At 43.0% G+C, this 24,913-nt stretch overlaps 1 protein-coding gene across 2 annotated transcripts in view; it reads left to right on the top strand.

Moving 5' to 3' along the window:
- The first annotated feature begins 512 nt into the window (after window positions 1-512).
- The window catches only part of LOC110508904 (cAMP-specific 3',5'-cyclic phosphodiesterase 4D), a 33,034-nt gene continuing 8,633 nt past the window's right edge, over window positions 513-24,913 (top strand). The window contains exons 1-13 of one of the 2 annotated variants that reach the window (XM_036966136.1): window positions 513-696; window positions 7,634-7,675; window positions 8,284-8,320; window positions 11,061-11,134; window positions 13,937-13,983; window positions 14,249-14,361; window positions 20,400-20,493; window positions 21,295-21,479; window positions 21,643-21,741; window positions 21,861-22,025; window positions 23,619-23,718; window positions 23,899-24,176; window positions 24,474-24,656. In XM_036966136.1, coding sequence (XP_036822031.1) covers window positions 8,297-8,320; window positions 11,061-11,134; window positions 13,937-13,983; window positions 14,249-14,361; window positions 20,400-20,493; window positions 21,295-21,479; window positions 21,643-21,741; window positions 21,861-22,025; window positions 23,619-23,718; window positions 23,899-24,176; window positions 24,474-24,656 — 1,362 coding nt within the window. In that variant the 5' untranslated portion in view covers window positions 513-696; window positions 7,634-7,675; window positions 8,284-8,296. Of the gene's footprint in view, window positions 697-7,633; window positions 7,676-8,283; window positions 8,321-11,060; window positions 11,135-13,936; window positions 13,984-14,248; window positions 14,362-17,711; window positions 18,096-20,399; window positions 20,494-21,294; window positions 21,480-21,642; window positions 21,742-21,860; window positions 22,026-23,618; window positions 23,719-23,898; window positions 24,177-24,473; window positions 24,657-24,913 lie in introns of those variants that run through there. The other variant, XM_036966135.1, reaches the window with a different exon arrangement.

Raw genomic sequence — 24,913 nt, 5'->3', positions numbered from 1 at the left:
TGATTCCTTTGTCCCGTTGGTGATGTCTGACTTGACGTCAGTCTCGAAGAAAAGTGCCTTGTTGCGAATGATTAAAACCTGTTGTGTATTGTGCTTTAACTGAGTGTGTGTTTGTTCTGTGTGCACAAGGTGCGTTCCATTTATTGAGTGATGGAGCATCATTTGTGACGTGGATGATTTTTGGAGCATGGTTATTACAATTATAAATGATAGTGATGATGATAATAAGCAGCTTTCATTGAAAGACGTGCTAAATCATGATACATGTTGAGAGCCACTGTGGCCTATTCTCGATCACTCTCCCATCTCAGGTTACTCTTCACCATACTCTCCTCACTCTCATTAAAGGGTGATACCCTTAGGGTGTTGTATGTCAAATTCATATTTACTGTAATCTGAACAGATCTTAGATTTTTATTGTTGTTTTGGAACTTTGATTTAGGCTACAAGTTTGAAACTGTGAATTGTTTTCTCATCTGCTCTCTCCCTCTTTCTCTTTCCCCATAGTTTTGATGCTGAGAATGGCTTGTCGGTGGGGCGCAGCCCCCTGGACCCGCCGGCCAGTCCCAGCTCCGGCCTGGTGCTCCAGGCCAACTACCACAGCCAGCGCCGTGAGTCCTTCCTCTACCGCTCCGACTCAGACTTTGACCTCTCACCCAAGGCCCCCTCGAGGAACTCGTCCACTGCCAGTGATCTGTAAGTGCCCCCCCCCCCGTATTGGTACTGTCTCCCTCTGTGACCTTTCACCTTCCACTCACATCTATTGAAGCATCATGGCAGAGATGTCTCAATGTAGGCCTTGATGCTGCAAGGTCTCCACTTTTTGTAATGCCCAAGGTTATATACAGATATGGTTTTGTGGAACAGATACAATTATATGTGGAAGGGAATTGCTTCTTGGATCACTTTCCAAAAGGGAATTCCGATAGCAAAACATGGGGAATACGTTAGTCCCATTGAAAGCTTTCCCTTTAACTGTATAATCACAGCAAGGAATGGATAGAAATGTACAGAATGGTTATCTGGAGGAAAGTGGGGTCATGCTTTTTCAATTTCAGTCAAGAGGAGGGTTTAGTCTTTTTTTAAATTTAGTCCAGGGGAGAGTAATATCATTTGTAATAGATGAAATGTCTATATTTCTCAGTGTTTTAGAATGAGTTGCCTATTAGGATATTTATATCGATTGTGTGCCCGATGCCACCCCTCATCTCTGATTCTCTGCTATCATGTGCACTATCGTGTGCGCCTATAGGCTATTTAGTGTGGTCTCAATCAAATGATCCATAGCTTATATGCATGCTCAGAGAAGCACAGAGCAAAGTTTATATTTCTAAGATAGCTGCTGGGATGGTGTAAATAAAACTAGGCTGCCTTACAAACTGCAATGGCCATTCCAACCCTGAGCCCAGGCCTGCTCTGCTCTTGCTGATCAAAAACATGTTTGTGTGCTGCTTAACCAATTTCTGTGTAGGCCTATGGTGACAGTTCAGGAGGAGAGTCAAAGGCTTCTGCCTAAAATAATTTAATCTTGCGCGCTGACTAGACTACAGTCTATGTTCTGTTCCTTTTGAGAAGAAGAGTGGGAAGATGAGAAGGAGGACCGGAGGTCAACTTTGATAGCTTGCTTCTACTATAATTGACTTAATTAATAACAATATGTTTTTTGCCCAGTATGTACAGTACCAGTCAAAGGTTTGGACACACCTACTCATTCAAGGGTTTTTCTTTATTTTTACTAGTTTCTACGTTGTAGAATAATAGTGAAGACATCAACACTATTAAATACCACATATAGAATCATGTAGTAACCAAAAAAATGTTAAACAAATCAAAATATATTTTAGATTTTAGATTCTTCAAAGTGGCTACCCTTTGCCTTGATGACAGCTTTGCACACTCTTGGCATTCTCTCAACCAGCTTCACCTGGAATGCTTTTCCAACAGACAGTCTTGAAGGAGTTATCACATATGCTGAGCACTTGTTGGCTGCTTTTCCTTCACTCTGCAGTCCAACTCATTCCAAACCATCTCAATTGGGTTGAGGTCAGGTGATTGTGTAGGCCAGGTCATCTGATGCAGCACTCCATCACTCATCACTCTCCTTCTTGGTCAAATAGCCTGGAGGTGTGTTGGTTCATTGTCCAAATGATAGTCCCACTATGCGCAAACCAGATGGGATGGCGTATCACTGCAGAATGCAGTGGTAGCCATGCTGGTTAATCCATTCACCTACTCTGCGCCCCACAAAGACACAGCTGTTGAAAGCAAAAATCGCACATTTTCAGACCTAAGGACAGATTTCCACCAGCCTAATGTTCATTGCTCGTGTTTCTTGGCCCAAGCAAGTCTCTTATTATTATTGGTGTCCCTTAGTAGTGGTTTCTTTGCAGCAATTCGACCATGAAGGCCATGAATTTGATCATGAATTCGACCATCATAGTGCTTGATGGTTTTTGCGACTGCACTTGAAGAAACGTTTAAAGTTCTTGACATTTTCTGCATGTCTTAAGGTAATGATGAACTGTTTCTCTTTGATTATTTGAGTTGTTCTTGCCTTAACATGGACTTGGTCTTTTACCAAATAGGGCCATCTCCTGTATACCACCCCTACCTTGTCACAACACAACTGATTGGCATAATCGCATTAAGAAGGAAAGAAAATCCACAATAAAACTTTTAACAAGGCACACCTGTTAATTGAAATACATTCCAGGTGACTACCTCATGAAGCAGGTTGAGAGAATGCCAAGTGTGTGCAAAACTGTCATCAACTAAATTTGATTTGTTTAACACTTGTTTGGTTACTACATGATTCGATATGTGTTATTTCATAGTTTTGATGTCTTCACTATTATTCTACAATGTAGAAAACAGTTAAAATAAAGAAAAACCCTTGAATGAGTAGGTGTGTAGCATGTAAATCTTTGTGGAGCAAAAACATTTTTTTTAGATGCATGCCAGCAAAGCCACTACACAACACAACACTAAACAATACATTAATTGCATTATAATGGTCACAAAAGGTGCCCACAAAATGTTAGGGCCTACATAAAGCCATCCCACAGCAGTCGCAACACCTTACCAATGCTACACCTTGTCTGGCAGTGAAACAGTTCATTCAGCCTCATTTACTGCCTTTTAAAAACCATAGCTGATATGGCTGACTGGATTAAACAAATGTGGTTTCTACTGACAATTGAGATGCACAAACTATGGCATAAGGGGATGACAGCGGGATAAGAAGCCAGACTCAGAGCCATCAATTTAGCTTGCTGACATTAGCTAGCTAAATAGTTAGCATCATGTTTAGCATAACAGGCTAGCTAGCTTAATTCCTACCTTGCTAACCAAGCAAACCAGATGATAGGTTTGATATGATGTAGCTAGCTACAGAGGTGGGACCAAGTCACTATTATTCGAGTCACAAGCAAGTCTCAAGTCACAAGTTCCGAGTCTCAAGTCGAGTCCCAAGTATAACAGGTCAAGACTTAAGTCATGCAATCTAAGAACAAGTCGAGTCACAAGTTTTTTCAAGTCAAGTAAAAAACTAATCTGTACATGCAACGACTTATTCAACTACAAATCTTTCTCTATTTATTGAGGCTACCAGACAGCCATTTTCATTATTTTGATTTTGAAAAAGCCATATCTCAGACTGGCTAATAAAAATAAAATATTAAAATGGGCAAAAGAACATACACTGAACAGCAATATGGCTTTTTCTTTGCAACTCTGCCTAGAAGGCCAACATCCCGGAATCGCCTCTTCACTGTTGACGTTGAGATTGGTGTTTTGCGGGTACTATTTAATGAAGCTGCCAGTTGAGGACATGTTAGGCGTCTGTTTCTCAAACTAAACACTCTAATGTACTTGTCCTCTTGCTCAGTTGTGCACCGGGGTCTTTCAGAAGAAAGTGTTTTGTTTCTGGCCATTTTGAGCCTGTAATCAAACCCACAAATGCCGATGCTCCAGATACTCAACGTGTTTAAAGAAGGCCAGTTTTATTGCTAACATAATTGCAAAAGGGTTTTCTAGTGATCAATTAGCCTTTTAAAATGATAAACTTGGATTAGCTCACAACGTGCCATTGGAACACAGGAGTGATGGTTACTGATAATGGGCCTCTGTACGCCTATGTGGATATTCCATAAAAAAATCTGCCATTTCCAGCTGTAATAGTCATTTACAACATTAACAATGTCTACACTGTATTTCTGATCAATTTGACGTTATTTTAATGGACAAAAAATTAGCCTTTTTAAAAAAAAACAGGATGTAGATGACGCAGACAGACATGGCAGCTCTGTGTCTAGCTCCTAAGCAACTTGCAGTATTTAGTTTTTTTGTGTGTTAGTTCTTATATTATAAGCACATAATTGTTTTGGTGTTATTACATACAGCCAGCAAGAACTTTTGGATATCAGAGCGGCGGTAACTCACCAGCATTACGAACAGGAATACAACACACCATCCATTGCTTCTGAGTATATTACTCGCTCATGTTCAGTCTCCGGATAATAAAGTAGACGAACTCAGGGCGAGGATCTCCTTCCAGTGAGACATCAGGGATTGTAACATACTCTGTTTCACGGAAACATGGCTCTCTCAGGATATATATCCATTCAGCCATCTGGGTTCTCAGTACATTGCGCCGGCAAGAATAAAGAACTCCCCGGGAAGAAGAAATGCGGGGGTGTATGTTTCATGATTAACCACTCATGGTGTGATTGTGATAACATACAGAAACTCAAGTCCTTTTGTTCACCCGACCTAGAATACCTCACAATCAAATGCCGACCGTATTACCTCCCTAGAAAATTATCTTTGGTTATAGTCACAGCCGTGTATATTCCTCCTCAAGCCGATACAACGACAGCCCTCAAAGAACTACACTGGACTTTTTGCAAACTGGAAACCACATATCCTGCGGCAGCATTTATTGTAGCTGTGGATTTTAACAAAGCAAATTTGAGGGAAACGCAACCAAAGTTCTACCAACACATTGACTGTAGTACTCGCACTGGTAAAACATTGGACCACTGCTACTCAACTTTTCAAAATGCCTACAAGGCTCTCCCCCGCCCTCCCTTCAGCAAACCTGATCACGACTGCATTTTGCACCTCCCTTCCTATAGGCAGAAACTCAAACAGGAAATACCCGTGGTAAGGTCTATTCAAAACTGGTCTGGCCATTCGGAATCCATGCTTCAAGATTGTTTTGATCACGCGGACTGGGATATGTTCCGGTTAGCCTCTGAGAATAACATTGACAAATACACAGATACGGTGGCTGAGTTCATCAGGAAGTGTATAGGAGATGTTGTACCTACTGTGACTATTAAAACCTACCCAATCCAGAAACAGTGGATAGATGGCCGCATTCGAGCAAAACTGAAAGTGCGAACCACAGTATTTAACCATGGCAAGGTGACTATGGCTGAATACAATCAAACAGGCAAAACAATCCAAACAGTCGCAATTTAAAGGCTCAGACCCGAGACATATGTTTCAGGGTCTACAGACAATCACGGTCTAGGGAAAACCAGCCACATCGTGGACACTGATGTCTTCACTGATGTCTGATGTCTTCCTTCTTTGCCCACTTTGAGGACAACCCAGTGTCACCGATGCGGGCCACTACTAAGGACTTTGGGCTCTTCTTCTCCGTGACCAACGTGAGGAAGACATTTAAGGTTGTTAACCCTCGCAGGGCTGTCGGCCCAGACGGCATCCCTAGCCGTGTCCTCAGAGCATGCAGACCAGCTGGCTGGAGTGTTTACGGACATATTAAATCTCTCCCTATCCCAGTCTGCTGTCCCCACTTGCTTCAAGATGTCCACCATTGTTCATGTAACCAAGAAAGCAAAGATAACAACTAAATGACTATCGCTTCTGTCAGCATGAAGTGCTTTGAGAGGCTGGTTAAGGATCATATCACCTCTACCTTACCTGATACCCTAGACCCACTTGAATATGCTTACCGCCCCAATAGATCCACAGACGATGCAATAACCATTGCACTGCACACTGCCCTATCCCATCTGGACAAGAGGAATACCTATGTAAGAATGCTGTTCATTGACTATAGTGCAGCATTCAACACCATAGATAACACCTCCACTTCGCTGATTGTCAACACAGAAGCCCCACAAGGGTGCGTGCTCAGCCCCCTCCTGTACTCCCTGTTCACCCATGACTGCGTGGCCTCGCACACCTCCAACTCAATCATCAAGTTTGCAGACGATACAAGGGTAGTAGGCCTGATTACCAACACAGCCTACAGGGAGGAGGTAAGGGCCCTGGGAGAGTGGTGCCAGGAAAATAACCTCTCACTCATCGTCCACAAAACAAAGGAGCTGATCGTGGACTTCAGGAAACAGCCGAGTGAGCACGCCCCTATCCATATTGAAGGGACCGCAGTTGAGAAGGTGGAAAGCTTCAAGTTCCTCAGAGTACACATCACTGACGATCTGGAATGGTCCACCCACACAGACAGTGCGGTGAAGAAGGCGCAACAGCGCCTCTTCAACCTCAGGAGACTGAAGAAATTTGGCTTGGCCCCTACAACCCTCAAACTTTTACAGATGCGCAATTGAGAGCATCCTGTCTGCCTGGTACGTCAACTGCACTGCCTGCAACTGCAGGGCTCTCCAGAGGGTGGTGCGGTCTGCCCAAAGCATCACCGGGGGCAAACTACCTGCCCTCCAGGACACCTACAGCACCTGATGTTACAGGAAGGCCAAAAAAATCATCAAGGACATCAACCACCCGAGCCACAGCCTGTTCACCCCGCTATCATCCAGAAGGTGAGGTCAGTACAGGTGCATCAAAGCTGGGACTGAGAGACTGAAAATAGCTTCAATCTTAAGGCCATCAGACTCTTAAATAGCCATCACTAGCCGGCATCCACCCTGTTACACAACACTGCACCTTTAGAGGCTCCTGCCGTATATACATAAACTTGGAATCACTGGCCACTTTAATAATGGAACACTAGTCACTTTAATGCTGTTTAAATTATGTTTACATACTGCTTTACTCATCTCATATGTATATACTGTATTCTATTCTCCTGTATTTTAGTCAATGCCACTCTTAATTCAATTATTTTACTTTCAGATGTGTGTATTGTTGTGAATCATTTTAAGATATTACTGCACTGTTGGAGCTAGGAACACAAGCATTTCGCTACACCTGCAATAACATTTGCTGATTATGTATATGTGACCAATTAAATGTTATTTTATTTATATATTTTTTAGCAGGCTAGCGTCAAAAGTTTGTCTGACATGGCAGAAATGCAGCGTATTGACTTTATTTGAAACTTCGCAGCCACCGGAGTTTGACAAATGACTACAGTTTGCATTGATTTGTGGGTCATATCAACCCCACAAGTGATCAAAGTTCTTCACTCGCTCCCGAGGGAGAGTTGCTAGCACGAGGGCTGAGGGGGTAAAAATAAGATGTTTGGACTGCAGCCAAAGTTGGAAAAATGAGGGACTTTCTTGTTTTTTTAACTTCTTCAGTTTATTTTTCCAGCCTACATCAGCCTAAGACAGTTTCCCTGTGTCTAAACACCTTAGTTTGTGATTAATCGGTTGCAGGTCACCAACTCTTGCCTCTGTTTTTAAAGGGAAGAAAGCTTGAAGCACTGGGAAGTCAACTGGTTGTCTCGGTGAGAAGAACTTGACAAAACGCTGATTTGTCCCCTCAAAGGCCTGTTCTGCATTCTCCATTACAGGTTTCAGAGCCATCATCCTCCCCATGGCACCAGTGACAAAAAATATTACCCCTCCCCATGTTTCTCCTGTGACCCCAAGAAAAGCCTTTTTTCTTTTGCATGTGAAGCTTCAAGAAAAAGACCCTAGCATAACCTCAACCCTGTAACTTTACCAGTCATTTCATTTCTCCCTACCTCACGGTTCCTATAATGTACAGTGCATGGCATCCTTTGTTTGACCTTAATTTCACCCGGTCTGGTCTACCTTTATTCGTTGCGTACTTTGCTTTGATGTCGGTCTGCAGGTTGTTGAAGTGTTTTTTCACAGACACTGATCAACTGTCTTGATTTAGGATTAAATGCAAATGTGTAAAGTGCACAGTAGACATTAGTACCATAGTAGTCATGTTGGATTTAACCTAAATATTGTATGCACACTAAATGGTTGCAAATTTGTTTAACCTTTTCACTGATTCTGTTAATGTACTTTTAAAAATGTAAGACCAGAGCCTAAACCAATATCTGGATTTAACCTAAATTTCATCATTTTTGCCCCATTATAGACATGGAGAAGACATGATTGTGACACCATTTGCACAGGTTAGTTTTGGAAATATTCTGTCCTGTGTTTTTTCAGCTGAATAAATGGTTAACGAATTGGCCTGGTATGGACAAGCGGTCTAGGCTACTGACTCTGGAGCACATGTACAATGTATCGCTGCCAGCATGGGTTAGAATCTATCCCCCTGGTTTTAAGCACGCTCTGGTTTGCCAAGCCAAATTCTCCCTGTAATTTGGAATGTGACCTCTAATCTGCCCACTGGTTGTGTAACTTCACCGTCATTATGCACACCAACACAACAAGGAAATAAATAACATAACACTGACTGATTCTGAGTAATGTTAAGCTTAAAAAAAAGAGAACTACAAAAGGTTGTTGTCAGTGAAGTCACAGCTGTCACTATAGGTGCCAGTGACACTAGTAGACGGCCACCGGAACAGCCTTTGGCATGTGGCTGGCACATTGCAACAGCCAGGCCTGTGACAGAGGACGTGCGTCATAACAAGCGAGGAATCCAACGATACGGCTGATGACTGATCAGAAACCGGGAAACCAGATACCGTCCTTTTTAACGTGCTGACTCATGATTTAGATTGGTGCCCAGACTCTGACATGTGTGACGTATGGGAGGGTGGGGGCTAGCGAGGGGGTTCACTCTTCATCAGCCTGTAATTATGATGGCTCAGGGGCACTGCTAGTGCTTGCTTGTTTTGAAAAGTGTTGAAAATGAACTATTGCAAGCCATTATTTAACACTAACGCCTCGATCACACCAACAGCGTAAATGCATTTTAGTACACCAGAAGTACATACATTTCCAATAGAAAGCTGTGTTTGACTTGCAGTATTAAGTTGCAAAGGCAGTTGCAGTGCGTTTTGTGTAAGTTGGATTTATCTAAGGTATGTGTCAAACTGTATGTGTAGACGGCTTGCCAGAAATGGTAACAGAAGGTGAATGTTGAACTTTTGTTGCACACATATCCAGATGACGTAGCGTACCATTTGCACAATAACACTGTCGGTTTGATCAAGGCGTAAGATAGTTTAAATGTACTCCATTGCAGTGTATGCTTAGCCCTTTTGTGGGGTTAAATGTTCAATTGTAACACTTCACGGAGTATGCATATAATATATTCTGAATGTTTTTATTTATACATGAAGTACCTCGACTATCACAATTAGGTAGTAGAGAGGATGTACAGTACCAGGCAAAAGTTTGGACACACCTACTCATTCAAGGGTTTTTCTTTATTTTTACTATTTTCTACATTGTAGAATAATAGTGAAGACTTCAAAACTATGAAATAACACATATGGAATCATGTATTAACCAAAAAAATTGTTAAACAAATCAAAATATATTTTAGATTTTAGATTCTTCAAAGTAGCCACCCTTTGCCTTGACAGCTTTACACACTCTTGGCATTCTCTCAACCAGCTTCACCTGGAATGCTTTTCCAACAGTCTTGAAGGAGTTCTCACATATGCTGAGCACTTGTTGGCTGTTTTTCCTTCTCTCTGCGGTCCAACTCTTCCCAAACCATCTCAGTTGGGTTGAGGTCGGGTGATTGTGGAGGCCAGGTCATCTGATGCAGCACTCCATCACTCTCCTACTTGGTCAAATAGCCCTTACACAGCTTGGAGGTGTGTTGGGTCATTGTTTTGTTGAAAAACAAATGACAGTCCCACTATGCACAAACCAGATGGGATGGCGTATCACTGCAGAATGCTGTGGTTGCCGTGCTGGTTAATTGTGCCTAGAATACTAAATAGATCACAGACAGTGTAACCAGCAAAGCACCCCCACACCATCCCACCTCCTCTTCCATGCTTCATGGTGGGAACATGCGGGAACATGCAGCGAACATTCATTCCCCGAAAAGACACGGCAGTTGGAACCAAAAATCTCAAATTTGGACTCATCAGACCAAAGGACAGATTTACACCGGTCTAATTTCCATTGCTCATGTTTCTTGGCCCAAGCAAGTCTCTTATTGGTGTCCTTTAGTAGTGATTTCTTTGCAGCAATTCGACCATGAAGGCCTGATTCAAGCAGTCTCCTCTGATACAGTTGATGTTGAGATGTGTCTGTTCCTTGAACTCTGTGAAGCATTTATTTGGGCGGCAATTTCTGAGGCTGGTAACTCTAATGAACTTATCCTCTGCAGCAGAGGTAACTCTGGGTCTTCCTTTCCTGTGGCGGTCCTCATGAGAACCAGTTTCATCATAGCACTTGATGGTTTTTGCGACTGTTATTATTGAAATTTTCCGGATTGACTGACATTCATGTCGTAATGATGGACTGTCGTTTCTCTTTGCTTATTTTAGCTATTCTTGCCATAATATGGACATGGTCTTTTATCAAATAGGGCTATCTTCTGTATACCACCCCTACCTTGTCACAACACAACTGATTGGCTCAAACGCATTAAGAAGGAAAGAAATTCCACAAATTAACTTTTAACAAGGCACACCTGTTAATTGAAATGCATTCCAGGTGACTACCTCATGAAGCTGGTTGAGAGAATGCCACGTGTGTGCAACGCTATCATTAAGGCAAAGGGTGGCTACTTTGAGGAATCTCAAATACAAAATATATTTTGATTTGTTTAACCATTTTTGGTTACTACATGATTCCATATGTGTTATTTCATAGTTTTGGTGTCTTCACTATTATTCTACAATGTGGAAAACAGTAAAAATAAAGAAAACCCTTGAATGAGTTGGGGTGTTCAAACTTTTGCCTGGTACTGTATATTAATCTTGTCCGTTCTTGTAGGTACTTGCCAGTTTGAGGACGGTAAGAAGCAACTTCGCCGTTTTGACCCATCAGCAAGATCGTCAACCCAGCAAGTAAGTTCAGTCTACAAATCAAATCAAACTTTATTTGTCACATATGCCGAATACAACATAGACCTAGTGTAGACCTTATGGTGAAATGCTTACTTACAAGCCCTTATCCAACAGTACAGTTCAAGAAGAGTTAAGAAAATATTTACCAAATAAACTAAAGTTAAAAAAATCTACAAAATTATTAAAAGTAACAGAATAACATAACAATAACGAGGCTATACACAGGGGGTGCCGGTTCCGAGTCAGTGTGCAGGGGTACAGGTTGGTTGAGGTCATTTGTGCATGTAGGTAAGGATGAAGTGACTACACATAGATAATAAATAGCGAGTAGCAGCAGTGTACAAAACAAATGGGTGGGGGTCAATGTAACAGTCAAGTGGCCATTTGATGAATTGCTGGCTTGGGGGTAGAAGCTGTTAAGGAGCCTCTTGGTCCTAGACTTGGCGCCTCGTTACCGCTTGCCATGCGGTAGCAGAGAAAACAGTTTGTGACTTGGGTGACTGGAGACTCTGACAATTTTATGGGCTTTCCTCTGACACTGCCTATTATATAGGTCCTGGATGGCAGGAAACTTGGCCCCAGTGAAGTACTGGGCCGTACGCACTACCCTCTGTAGCGCCTTACGGTCAGATGCCGAGCAGTTGCCATACCAGGCGGTGATGCAACCGGTCAGGATACTCTCAATTGTGCAGCTGTAGAACTTTTTGAGGATCTGGGGGCCCATGTCAAATCTTTTCAGTCTCCTGAGGGGGAAAATGTTTTGTCTTGCACTCTTCACGAATGTCTTGGTGTGTTTGGACCATGATAGTTCGTTGGTGATGTGGACACCAAGGAACTTGAAACTCTCGACACACTCCACTACAGCCCCATTGATGTTAATGGGGGCATGCTCGGTCCTCCTATTCCTGTAGTCCACGATCAGCTCCTTTGTCTTGCTCACATTGAGTGAGAGGTTGTTGTCCTGACACCACACTGCCAGTTCTCTGACCTCCTCCCTATAGGCTGTCTCATCGTTGTTGGTGATACAGGCCACTATTGTAGTCGTGTTTGGCCACGCATTCGTGGGTGAGCAGGGACTACAGGAGGGGACTAAGTACACACCCCTGAGGGGCCCCAGTGTTGAGGATCAGCGTGGCAGACGTATTGTTCCCTACCCTTACCACCTGGGGGGCGGCCCGTCAGGAAGTCCAGGATCCAGTTGCAGTGGGAGGTGTTTAGTCCCAGGGTCCTTAGCTTAGTGATGAGCTTTGTGGGCACTATGGTGTTGAACGCTGAGCTGTAGTCAATGAACAGCATTCTCACAGGTTTTCCTTTTGTCCAAGTGGGAAAGGGCAGTGTTGAGTGCGATTGAGATTGCATCATCTGTGGATTTTTTGGGGCGGTTGGAGTGGGTCTAGGGTATCGGGGAGGATGCTTTTGATGTGAGCCATGACCAGCCTTTCAAAGAACTTCATGGCTACTGATGTGAGTGCTACGGGGCGGTAATAATTTAGGCTAGTTACCTTCGCTTCCTTGGGCACAGGGACTATGGTGGTCTGCTTGAAACATGTAGGTATTACAGTCAGGGAGAGGTTGAAAATGTCAGTGAAGGCACTTGCAAGTAGCCCCGCGCATGCTTTGAGTACACGTCCTGGTAATCCATCTTGCCCCGCGGCTTTGTGAATGTTGACCTGTTTATTAAAAGGTCTTGCTCACATCGGCTACCGAGAACGTTATCACACAGTCATCTCATCTCATGCTCTCATGCATGCTTCAGTGTTGCTTGCCTCGAAGCGAGCATAAAAGGCATTTAGCTCATCTGGTAGGTTCACATCACTGGGCATCTCTTTGTTGTCCATAATAGTCCATAATAGTTTTCAAGCTGCATCAAAGTCTCTGGCCACTAGGAACGGCGCATCTGGGTGAGCATTTTCTTGTTTGATCAGGCCTTATAGAGTTGGTTGAGTGCGGTCTTAGTACCAGCATCGGTCTGTGGTGCTAAATAGACGGCTACAAATAATATAGATGAGAACTCTTGGTAGATAGTGTGGTCTACGGCTTACCATAAGGTACTCTACCTCAGGCGAGCGATACCTCGAAACTGCTTCAACAATAAACATTGCGCACCAGCTGTTATTGACAAAAAGACACACACCCCCACCCCTCGTCTTACCAGACGTAGCATCTCTGTTCTACCGGTGCATGGAAAATTCCCCCAGCTCTATATTATCCATGTCGTCATTCCGCCACGACTCTGTGAAACATAAGATATTACAGTTCTTAATGTTCCGTTGGTAGGATAATCGTAATCGTAGGTCATTCATTTTATTTTCCAACGATTGCATGTTAGCAAGTAGAACGGAAGGCAGTCGGAGTTTACTCGCTCGCCTACAGATTCTCCGAAGGCAACCCGATCTGCGTCCTCTTTTCCTCATTATTTTCTTCATGGAAATGACGGGGATTTGAGCCTGTTCCCAGAAGAGCAGTATATCCTTCTCGTCGGACTTGTTAAAGGAAAAAGCTTCTTCCAGTTTGTGGTAAGTAATTGCTGTTCTGATGTCCAGAAGTTCTTTTTCGGTCATAAGAGACAATAGCAGCAACAGTATGTACAAAATAAGTAAAAAAATAAGTTACAAACATCTCAAAAAACTAACAAATAGCACAGTTGGTCAGGAACATGTAAAACGTCATCCATCCTCTTTGGCGCCTCTCAAACCCAAACCCACGTGCCCCCTGTTGATTATAATGATGAAGTGAACAATACATAGACACAGTACATAGATATCAACTTTACTCAAAACTGGGATGTCTGTGTGTCCACAGGAGAATTGGCAGTAATCCACCGTCCATGTTAAATACAAGCTTAGCAGGTGAGTTTTTGAAAAGGTTTTGCTTGGTTGAGTTCTACACTCCACAAAAAAATACAGAAATTTCATTCAACCATTTAGCAATTAGGGTATGATTAGTATTAGATTCAATCTGATATTAAACCAAACTGATGATTTAACCATTGATATAAACAGCAAAGGGGACTTCGAGATTTAATAATTGATTCTTGAATGAAGGTTGAACATTAAAAGAACGTTACATCACGTGCTCGTCTCGTTGTGTGTTGTCCTTGTGTGGGTGTGACAGAGGAGCCGTTTCAGCAGCTGGCCGTGGAGACTCTGGACGAGCTGGACTGGTGTCTGGAGCAGCTGGATACTCTGAAGACACGCCACTCCGTCAGCGAGATGGCCTCCAATAAGGTACACACATATACACACACTCATAACCCAGGGAGCTTACTCACTTGTACCCTCGACTTTAATGGTAAGGCTGAAGCTACTAATGTCTTACATCAGTATTTGGTTCAGGTTTGAGTTAATTCACTATGATGGACTTAAACAAGGTACAATACAAAAGCACAAAGCTCACCATTGAGTCAGCGCCATCGTGGCTTTATGAAGAGTTGTCATGAATGACTGTGATCTAGAACCCTGTATGGATCATGACTTGGCCAAATGAATCTACAGGGAATTTTTATCAAATTTTCTGTAGCTGCACAATATCTATTAAGACTCTCTTTCAGACTTTGATTGAATCTAATTTCCTTATTGTTTAGCCAAAACAATTGACCTTTCCCCTCTCCATTAAAACAAAAGGGATATTATTATTTCACTCTTACGTCAAAGTAAGCAATACATTTAAAAAATATGTATACATTTTGGCCAATGCACTTTTGGTGGCCTCCCAAATTAAAAAGAGCCCACTAAGCCAGCGACTGTGTCACTCTGCAAATGCATTTTGTGCTGATCCTGATTGGACAAATGTGAAAGGCCACTAATACAATGAATTCCATCAGAGATGAGGAAATGTGAATGAAATCGCCAATGCCTTCTGATATTTGGAGTTCGTTCCATGAATCAAATCAAATCAAACCAAATGTTATTTGTCACATGCGCCAAATACAGGTGACAAATACACCTTACAGTGAAATTCTTACTTACAAGACCTTAACGAACAATCCAGTTTTAAGAAAAAAAGTGTTATGTAAAAAATTTATAAGTAAAAAATGTAAATAACAAATCATTCAAGAGCAGCAGTAAAATAACAGTAGTGAGTCTATGTACAGGGAGTACAGGTACAGAGTCAACGTGAGGGGGCACAGGTTAGTCAAGGTAATTGAGGTAATATGTACAAGTAGGTAGAGTTAAAGTGACTATGCATAGATAATAAACAGAGAGTAGCAGCAGTGTAAAAGGGGAGGGGACAATGCAAATAGTCTGGGTAGCCATTTGATTAGCTGTTCAGGAGTCATATAGCTTGGGGTTAGAAGCTGTTAAGAAGCCTTTTGGACCTAGACTTGGTGCTCAAGTACCGCTTGCCATGCGGTAGCAGAGAGAACAGTCTATGACTAGGGTGGCTGGAGTCTTAGACAGTTTTTAGGGCCTTCCTCTGACACCGCCTGGTATAGAGGTCCTGGATGGCAGGAAGCTTGGCCCTAGGGATGTGCTGGCCCTTACGCACTACCCTCTGTAGTGCCTTGCAGTTGGAGGCCGAGCAGTTGCCATACAAGGGAGTGATGCAACCAATCAGGATGCTCTCGATGGTGCAGCTGTAGAACTTTTTGAGGATCTGAGGACCCATGCCAAATCTATAGGCTTTGTTGTGCGCTTTTCACGACTGTCTTGGTGTGTTTGGAACTCAACCTGCTCCACTACAGCCCCGTCGATGAGAATGGGTGTGCTCGGTCTTCCTTTTCCTGTAGAATCATCTCCTTTGTCTTGATCACGTTGAGGGAGAGGTTGTTATCTTGGCACCACACGGCCAGGTATAGGACCTCCTCGCTATAGGCTGTCTCATCGTTGTCTGTGATCAGGCCTACCTGAATGAATGGGATAGTGGGTATGCATCGGTAGACACACACCCCCAACTCCCAGTATTGGGGCGGCAGGGTATCCTAGTGGTTGGAGCGTTGGACTAGTAACCGAAAGGTTGCAAGTTCAAATCCCCGAGCTGACAAGGTACAAATCTGTCATTCTGCCCCTGAACAGGCAATTAACACACTGTTCCTAGGCTGTCATTGAATATAAGAATTTGTTCTTAACTGACTTGCCTAGTTAAATAAAAATAAAATAATGTGCAGAAAAAATGTGAAGAACAGAGTTGGAGATTGGATAAAACACCATCCCCCCTCCATCCATCCTCATCCCTCTCCTCTCCTTCTTTCTCCAGACTGGAGTTAATAGCTTGTGTGATTCCATGATTAGCCTCCCCACGCAAGAGCTATGTGCGCTGGGTAAACACACACACATACCCACCACACACAGGCTCTCCCTGTATACATACACCACACACAGGCTCTCCCTGGATACATACACCATACACAGGCTCTCCCTGGATACATACACCATACACAGGCTCTCCCTGGATACATACACCACACACAGGCTCTCCCTGTATACATACACCACACACAGGCTCTCCCTGGATACATCCACCACACACAGGCTCTCCCTGGATACATCCACCACACACAGGCTCTCCCTGTATACATACACCACACACAGGCTCTCCCTGTATACATACACCATACACAGGCTCTCCCTGTATACATACACCACACACAGGCTCTCCCTGTATACATACACCACACACAGGCTCTCTGTATATACATACACCATATACATACATGCAAGGCACACATGTGGTGGTGCGTTTTATGTGCTGCACCCCCACATTGCTGCCGATAGTCAATGAAAAGGGAGTCAGTAAGGAGGAATCATCCATGCTGGCACTTGATTTTTCCCATCAAACTTTTATGTTTGGCTTTCTAAACATTTCACCCTTTGTCGTTGCTCTTTGTCTGGTTTATTTGACCAACTTTGCATATTTACCATCTTCACTACATTGTATCGTATAGGAAAATATAATGTGCAATGGATTTTTCTGAAATTCTCTCCTGCTAATGTATTTGCTATTCTGCTTTCTGCAAACGTTTGTGTTATTTACATTCATAATAGGATAATGATGTTGCCTATCATGCCGAATCATCCTATCGTCCCCTTTTTTCTCTTTCCTCATAGCTTAGATCTACAGATACTTGTTTCATTGTCATTCATGTTATTTAAAGCAACACATTGTGTTCACATAAATTGTATTTTTATGTGGCTAAACCAACTAAGCTCGCAATTTAACAATTGTATTCGCATTTACAGATGACATACAAGTTTGATATTAAGGCACAAGTTCATATGTTCGAGAAGGCATTTCTGCCAAAAAACGCATTTTGATGAAAAAATATTTTTTTATGTTCAATTGACTCTCCTGTGAAGTCGTGAAGTTATGACATTCAAGGCATCAGATTTCCTCATCATCTTTAACTTGGTGCACATGGTGAAGCCTCGAACACAACCAGCCCCTGCCTACTCCCCCCCCCCCCCCCCCCCCCCCCACCGTGGGCCAATCAGCTCCATTTCCCTGTCCCAATCAGCTCCATTTCCCTGTCCCAGCCTCTGATGCAGCAGGCTGCTGATTTGTTCCTTCCTTTAGGCATACAGTATGGGGGGGGGGGGGGGGGGGGGGGGGTAATTGGGAGTAGCGTGTGCTGCTCTCCTCTGTTTACACGCGGAGCAGCAGGCAGAATAGTGCTGCTGAGGGGGAGAGGAGAGTAAGCGGCAGGAGTCGCTTCTCTGCCATGCTCCCCACACCCTGCATCCTAAAGCCTGGCTTCCACACTTCTTCCACCAAGGCAATCCTCTTACTTGTCCATTCCCGCTAGAGTGTGTGGATAAAACCTTCCCAGTGCACTGTGTGTGTAGACTATCTGCTTGCAGTGGAATTAAGGAGCTCAGACAAGCAGGACAGGAGCACAGTACGGACTGTAAGCCCAGTACAGCAGCTACAGGAAGGACCCTGCTTTTTTTCCCGCCCCATGCATCATTTAGTGCTGAAATGCCCGAAGTCAATGACTTGTTCTCTGTCGATGATGTACCTTCAGGTAAGACGGGCTGGGATGGGATGGGATACACGTGTTGCTTGGTGAATTAATGTGTAGTACAGGTGTCCATCCTTCTTTGCAGAGGTGGGAAGTGATGCTGTTTTTGCAGCATGTGGGTGTGTGTGTCAGGAGTGCTTGTGCATGTGTGTATGAGTGTGTCCATAAAGTGTATGTGCAGATATGTGTGTGCAAGAAGTATGTGTGAACATATGTACAGTACATGCAGTGTGCACAGTGTGTGTGTATGTACTGTCTTTTTCTGTGTGCACATGCTCGGTTGGCATCTTCAGAGCAGACTTTTGGTGTTTCAGAGGGGGGGGAAATGTATTATCTTTGTGTATGATGATTATACAGTATAATCACTGGTTTCATCAGCTGTCTGGTCTCAAATGATCCCGCAGATGTGGAGGTCCTGGGCTGGCTACATGTGGTAGTGAGGCCAATTGGGCGTACTGACAAATTCTCTAAAACAACATTGGCGGCGGCTTATGGTAGAGAAATGAACATTCAATTCTCTGGCAACAGCTCTGGTGGTCATTCCTGCAGTCAGCAGCCCTCAAAATTTGGCATTGTGTTGTGTGATAAAACTACACATTTTAAATTGGCCTTTTAATGCCCCCAACACAAGGTGCACCTGAGTAATGATCATGCTGTTTAATCAGCTTCTTGATATGCCACCTGTCAGGTGGATGGATTATCTTGGCAAAGGAGAAATGCTCACTAACAGGGATGTAAACACATTTGTGCACAGAATTTGACAGAAATACGCTTTTTGTGCGTATGGAACTATTCTGGGATCTTTTATTTGAGCTCATGAAACATGGAGCCAACACTTTACATGTTGTGTTTATATTGTTCTTCAGTATATTTTTATTATAATACTTTACTGTGCTGGAGTCCCCCTGGAGGTTGGGCCCCCCAGATAGCATATGATCACGTCATAAGTCATGAAAGAAATGTTTAGCACTACATGAAATTAACTCAGAATTTTGGTTAAAATATGTTACATTTAACTAGGTTTTACAGTCATAAAACAACTGAGGAAAAACTAAAATGCTACTATATTTACCACTTGAATAAAGAAGAAAAATTATATTTTTGTAAACTCAATAAGACATCAACTCGGTCAGATTATTGTCTGACATAAACTCCATCAGAGGACTGAAAGATTTGATAAAATGGTTGTTTTTATTGGGAATTTTCCAATTAATACATTTCCATATTTTACAAATGTTTGTATTGAACTTTTATTTTTAGAGACCAAAATATGTCTGTTTTGAGTATCTGTTGTCAACTCCGTCAGTAGCTTGTCAACTCCGTCAGTAGCTTGTCAACTCCGTCAGTGGCTTGTCAACTCCGTCAGTAGCTTGTCAACTCCGTCAGTGGCTTGTCAACTCCGTCAGTAGCTTGTCAACTCCGTCAGTGGCTTGTCAACTCCGTCAGTGGCTTGTCAACTCCGTCAGTGGCTTGTCAACTCCGTCAGTAGCTTGTCAACTCCGTCAGTGGCTTGTCAACTCCGTCAGTGGCTTGTCAACTCCGTCAGTGGCTTGTCAACTCCGTCAGTGGCTTGTCAACTCCGTCAGTGGCTTGTCAACTCCGTCAGTGGCTTGTCAACTCCGTCAGTAGCTTGTCAACTCCGTCAGTGGCTTGTCAACTCCGTCAGTGGCTTGTCAACTCCGTCAGTGGCTTGTCAACTCCGTCAGTGGCTTGTCAACTCCGTCAGTGGCTTGTCAACTCCGTCAGTAGCTTGTCAACTCCGTCACTGATGGAGTCTATATTATTTTGTCAATATCTGAAAAAATATTTGAATCAGTGTTCTGTAGCACATGCTTAAACAATTAAAGTATTTGCTGTGTTAGACTTAAGGGATAATGTTTGAGATATAAATGTTTTATGTTCTAAATCTAGAAAGACATGCCAAAATGTTAATGAAATTAGCACAGGAGCTTTTAATAGTGCATTAAAACAAAACTTTTGTTAATATTAAGAAAAATATTTGTCCAGTCTTTAAAGAATTCCTGAGCTCTAAAAAGTTTGACATTTTAGTCATTTAGTGGACGCTCTTATCCAGAGCGAATTATACTTAGTTGCATTCATCTTAAGAAAGCTAGGTGGGACAACCCCATATGCATCACAGTCATAGTAAGTACATTTTTCTTCAATTAAGAAGTTACCAGACACACACATGCAAACTACCAAATATCTCAGTGTAGATGTGCCTGTCATGTGTATGTCCAAAGTCTACAGTAGAGACTACATTGTGACAGTCTGAGTGATGCAGTGTGTTGTTGTTTGTCTCCCCAGTTCAAGAGGATGCTGAACAGAGAGCTCACTCAGCTATCAGAGGCCAGCAGATCAGGGAACCAGGTGTCAGAGTTCATCTCCAGCACCTTCCTAGGTACGTCTTTCTCTCCACCACCTTTCACTGTCTGACTGCCTTAGTAGAGACATCTACCATATGTACTGTAATGTGAATCAATAGTTACTAATGTATACTTATTGTATAGTTACTGTTACGTTCCCCAGCACGAAAACCAAAAATTGTCACTCAAACAGAAAGGGGAACTCACAAAGAGTCACTGACAACAACCAAAACGAAACAGGCAGGGTTTTAGGAGGGGTTCTGAAAGACACTCATGGGGGAGTCCACTGAAAGTTGACTAGCAACAAAAACAAGGACCTACAAGACACCCACTAAATTTACCCAAGAAGAGGCAAACATTTTTTTTTTAAACAAACCAAACTTAAAGTCAGGAAGCAAACCAAAAAGTGGAGCAAAATGAAAACAGGGCAGATAAGATAAAGGATTGTTTGTCTGGAAATCAAAAAAGGCGAGCCAACTAAAGGTGTTAACTCTTCACATCTCTCAAGACCATCGGAGCACTGGGCCAGCCACTCTTAAATAGCACCTGGGCCAGCACAGGTTAAACACCTTCCCCCTAACGAGATGACCAACCAGCACAGGTGTAGTACATACTGACTAATGAGGTGACACCAATCGGTGCGCCCCACGTGCTAACGTCCAACCTCGAAATATAAATGGAAAAGCCCAAGCCTGTAACATTACATGTGATTACGCCAAGACAATACAAATCGAGGTAACTACATGATATCTGTGCAACTTCAACTTCAATAGACAACCCTTCTGAACTCTATTGTTATTACTATGGAATAACTGTGGAATAACTGTGCTCCACAGAAAAGCAACATGACATGGAGATCATGTCTCCACACATCAAGGAGAAGAAGGAGAAAACGGACAAGAAGAAGCGTCCCATGTCCCAGATCGTGGGGGTAAAGAAGCCCAGAATCATCCCCAGTGTGGCCCCCTCCAACATCCCCCGCTTCGGGGTTGCAGCCACTCAGGAGGGCTTTCTCGCCAAGGTAGTCTACGCAACCCTTCTTTTCTGACAATTAGAAAGTACCTCACTTTTAGGGTTCTGTTCTGCCACAAGTTCTGTCACTCTTAGGATTTAATAGTCCCCAGCACGTTTTGGAGTTAAATGATCTGCAGTTTTTTTCGAACAAATGTTTTTCCATCTGGCAGCATTTGGAAGATATAAACCGATGGGGTGTGGATATTTTCAAAATATCTGAATATTCTGGGAATCGTCCGCTGACGGTGGCGATTTATTCAATTTTCCAGGTATGTCATCCTCATGTTTCCAAATGAGTCATCTTCTAAAAAGGGCCCTCTTACATGGCTAAACAATTTACAAATTCACTGATAAAAAATGCTGAAAATCATATATGTATTCCATGTAGGAGCGAGAGCTGCTGAAGTCCTTCAAGATCCCTGCAGACACCTTCATCACCTTCATGATGACCCTGGAGGACCACTACCACCATGATGTGGCCTATCACAACAACATCCACGCTGCAGACGTGGTCCAGTCCACCCACGTCCTCCTCTCTACCCCTGCCCTGGAGGTATGACAACTTTTTAGCTAAAAATACTGAATATATATATATATATATATATATATATATATATATATATATATATAGCCCTGCAGAAGGTGTACATAAGGTGTACAGTTTTGAACATTATATTGCATATATAATTGTTTTAATAAATAATATATGCAATATAATGTTCAAAACTGTACACCTTCTGCAGGGCTATACACTACATCGTATAACTTCAAAGTTATGGACATTAGAAAAAAGGTGTTTTGAAAATTGGGGCAGACGTGTCCCACCTGTCCCATATTGGTGTTGCGCCTGTGCACAAGTCCCATACACATTCTCACACACATACTGTACAGCAGTGCTGACCGTTCTGAGTGAAGATCACTTTGAGTCAAAAAGCAAGACGAGATCTACCACTTTTTTTAACAGGACTTAAATAAACGGAAGCCAATGCAACATTAACCTATTTAAAACAGCACTGTAGCAATGAGGTTTGTGCAGTAGGCGATAGGCCCAATACATTATTACCACATATCGTCTTTGCTTGAATTGCCCTGCCAATGCTTTGTTGTTCATCACATAAAAAAAATATATAAGAATTTGAGGTAGGCTATATGATCACACCGGTAATAGATCAATTGCACACCGGTAATAACTGATCAGTAGATGTTGTTGCATTACTTGTGAGGCAAAGCTGAGTGAGCATACTGTACGTTTAACAATTTACTGGGCTGATTGTGCCTGCATCTGATGGTCTGTGTCAGCAGAGGGAGAGAGCAAGAGGAGACAGGGGTCCACCTCTCAACGTCCCTCCGCTCTCCCTTTCCTCTGTTGACACTGACCAAAAAGGGACACCGTCTTCCAGCTGATGGTGAAACTCGAGTTGCACCGCATTATGTCTGCATAATGAACAAATTCATGTTGTTACTCCTATGAACAGAGAAAGTGAAATATTTCTCGATATTAAAAAAGACCCAATCTGCTAATAATAATGCAAGCCTATCAATACACTTTCCTACTCATTACAGCTGCAGTGTTGGTTGTAGCGTGAGTGGAAGTTTGAAGAATACGCATTTTAATAGCCTCAAAGTGTTGAATAAAAAGTGTTGACAGTGCTGAGTAAGAACTTAAACATGAACTCACTCATAAAAACAGCATCTCTTTGCTGTATTCATTGACATTCTCTCTCTGGTCATGATTTGAAATGTTTTGAAATCTCACAGTATCAACTTTGCTGCTGCTTTCTTTTCCGCCTGCTATGTAACTGTAGACCCGGGAATCTGAGCAATCCGACTGGCCAGCGGTAAGCCTATAGTGCACTTGATTTGCTCTCCAGGCCCACCAGGAAGGCAGAGTTTGTACCTTCAGACACATTAAATGGTTAAAAATGGGAACATTTCGCCCTACCTGACATGCAGGGCAGCTGAATCGCGTGCACCTATGGCCAACAAAATAAAGGAATGCAAGGCTTTATCGTTGTTTTTTTTACAGAAATGTTTTCCGATCGACTAGAAATGCCATGGAGATTGCCCAGTCGATCGACCGGTTGGTGACCCCTGCTGTACAGTATTTACCTGCATTAACATCCCTGTGTTCCTCCAATCTCTACAGGCGGTGTTCACTGACTTGGAGATCCTAGCTGCTCTGTTTGCCAGTGCTATACATGATGTGGACCACCCGGGGGTGTCTAACCAGTTCCTCATCAACACCAGTGAGTTCACATATCCCCCTGGGCACTAGGCAAAGAGTTGTTTCAAATCTTGGAATCCTTTGTGGTTGTGTGTCCACATTAAATTGTCTCATGGGCCGCATATGTCCCACACGCCGCCAGTTTGAGACCACTGCTGTAGAATGTGTGTTTGCACTGTTCCTCTCCTGTGTGTCCGTCCAGACTCCGAGCTGGCCCTGATGTACAACGACGTGTCGGTCCTGGAAAACCACCACCTGGCCGTGGGCTTTAAGCTGCTGCAGGAGGACAACTGTGACATCTTCCAGAACCTCAGCAAGAAACAGAGGCAGTCCCTACGCAAGATGGTCATAGACATGGTGTTAGCCACAGACATGTCCAAACACATGAACCTGCTGGCTGACCTGAAGACTATGGTGGAGACCAAGAAGGTGACCAGTCTAGGAGTACTTCTACTAGACAACTATGGAGATCGTATCCAGGTAAGACTCACAGAATAATAAAATTAACTCTCTTAGAAGGGATTCATATTCAGCATAACCAATGTGAATTAGATGATGATATGGCCATTTGGCTGACACTGTCATCCAAAGCTTCTTACAATTAACACATTAATTCAGTGTATGAAGCATATTTAGGTATTGAACCCAAAACACTTGTTTTGACTGACAGCACCCTGCTCCAGCCAACTGAACCATTGGGATCGTATTATTGTCATATGATTGTATGGTCATTTCATTTCCTTGATACTCAATAAGAAGTGTTTTTGGTTTCTCCAGGTCCTCCAGAACATGGTTCACTGTGCTGACCTCAGTAACCCCACCAAGCCCCTGGAGGTTTACCGCCAGTGGACTGACCGCATCATGGTGGAGTTCTTCACCCAGGGGGACAGGGAGAGGGACAAGGGCATGGAGATCAGCCCCATGTGTGACAAACACAACGCCTCCATCGAGAAGAACCAGGTACAGTTATTATACACACAGGCATTGAGACACATACAGTACAGTATGCACACACTATGTTCACATGCAGAAGAGAGACACACACACAATTATAATAGTTAGGTATATTCTTACATTTGTCCTATTTCACACATGTACAAGTGTGCAATATACACATGTGAATTGGAAATGTGTTTTTTTGCATATCCCACTCCCCCTGAGACAGGCCACACTGACAGATTCTTCACCTGCTCTACACACACAGTCTGGGCTAAAAA

Source organism: Oncorhynchus mykiss, chromosome 28, assembly GCF_013265735.2.
Source record: "Oncorhynchus mykiss isolate Arlee chromosome 28, USDA_OmykA_1.1, whole genome shotgun sequence".
In the NCBI taxonomy this organism is placed as follows: domain Eukaryota; kingdom Metazoa; phylum Chordata; class Actinopteri; order Salmoniformes; family Salmonidae; genus Oncorhynchus; species Oncorhynchus mykiss.
Note: the sequence above shows the minus strand (reverse complement) of the source record. Positions and strands in the feature narration are given on the sequence as shown.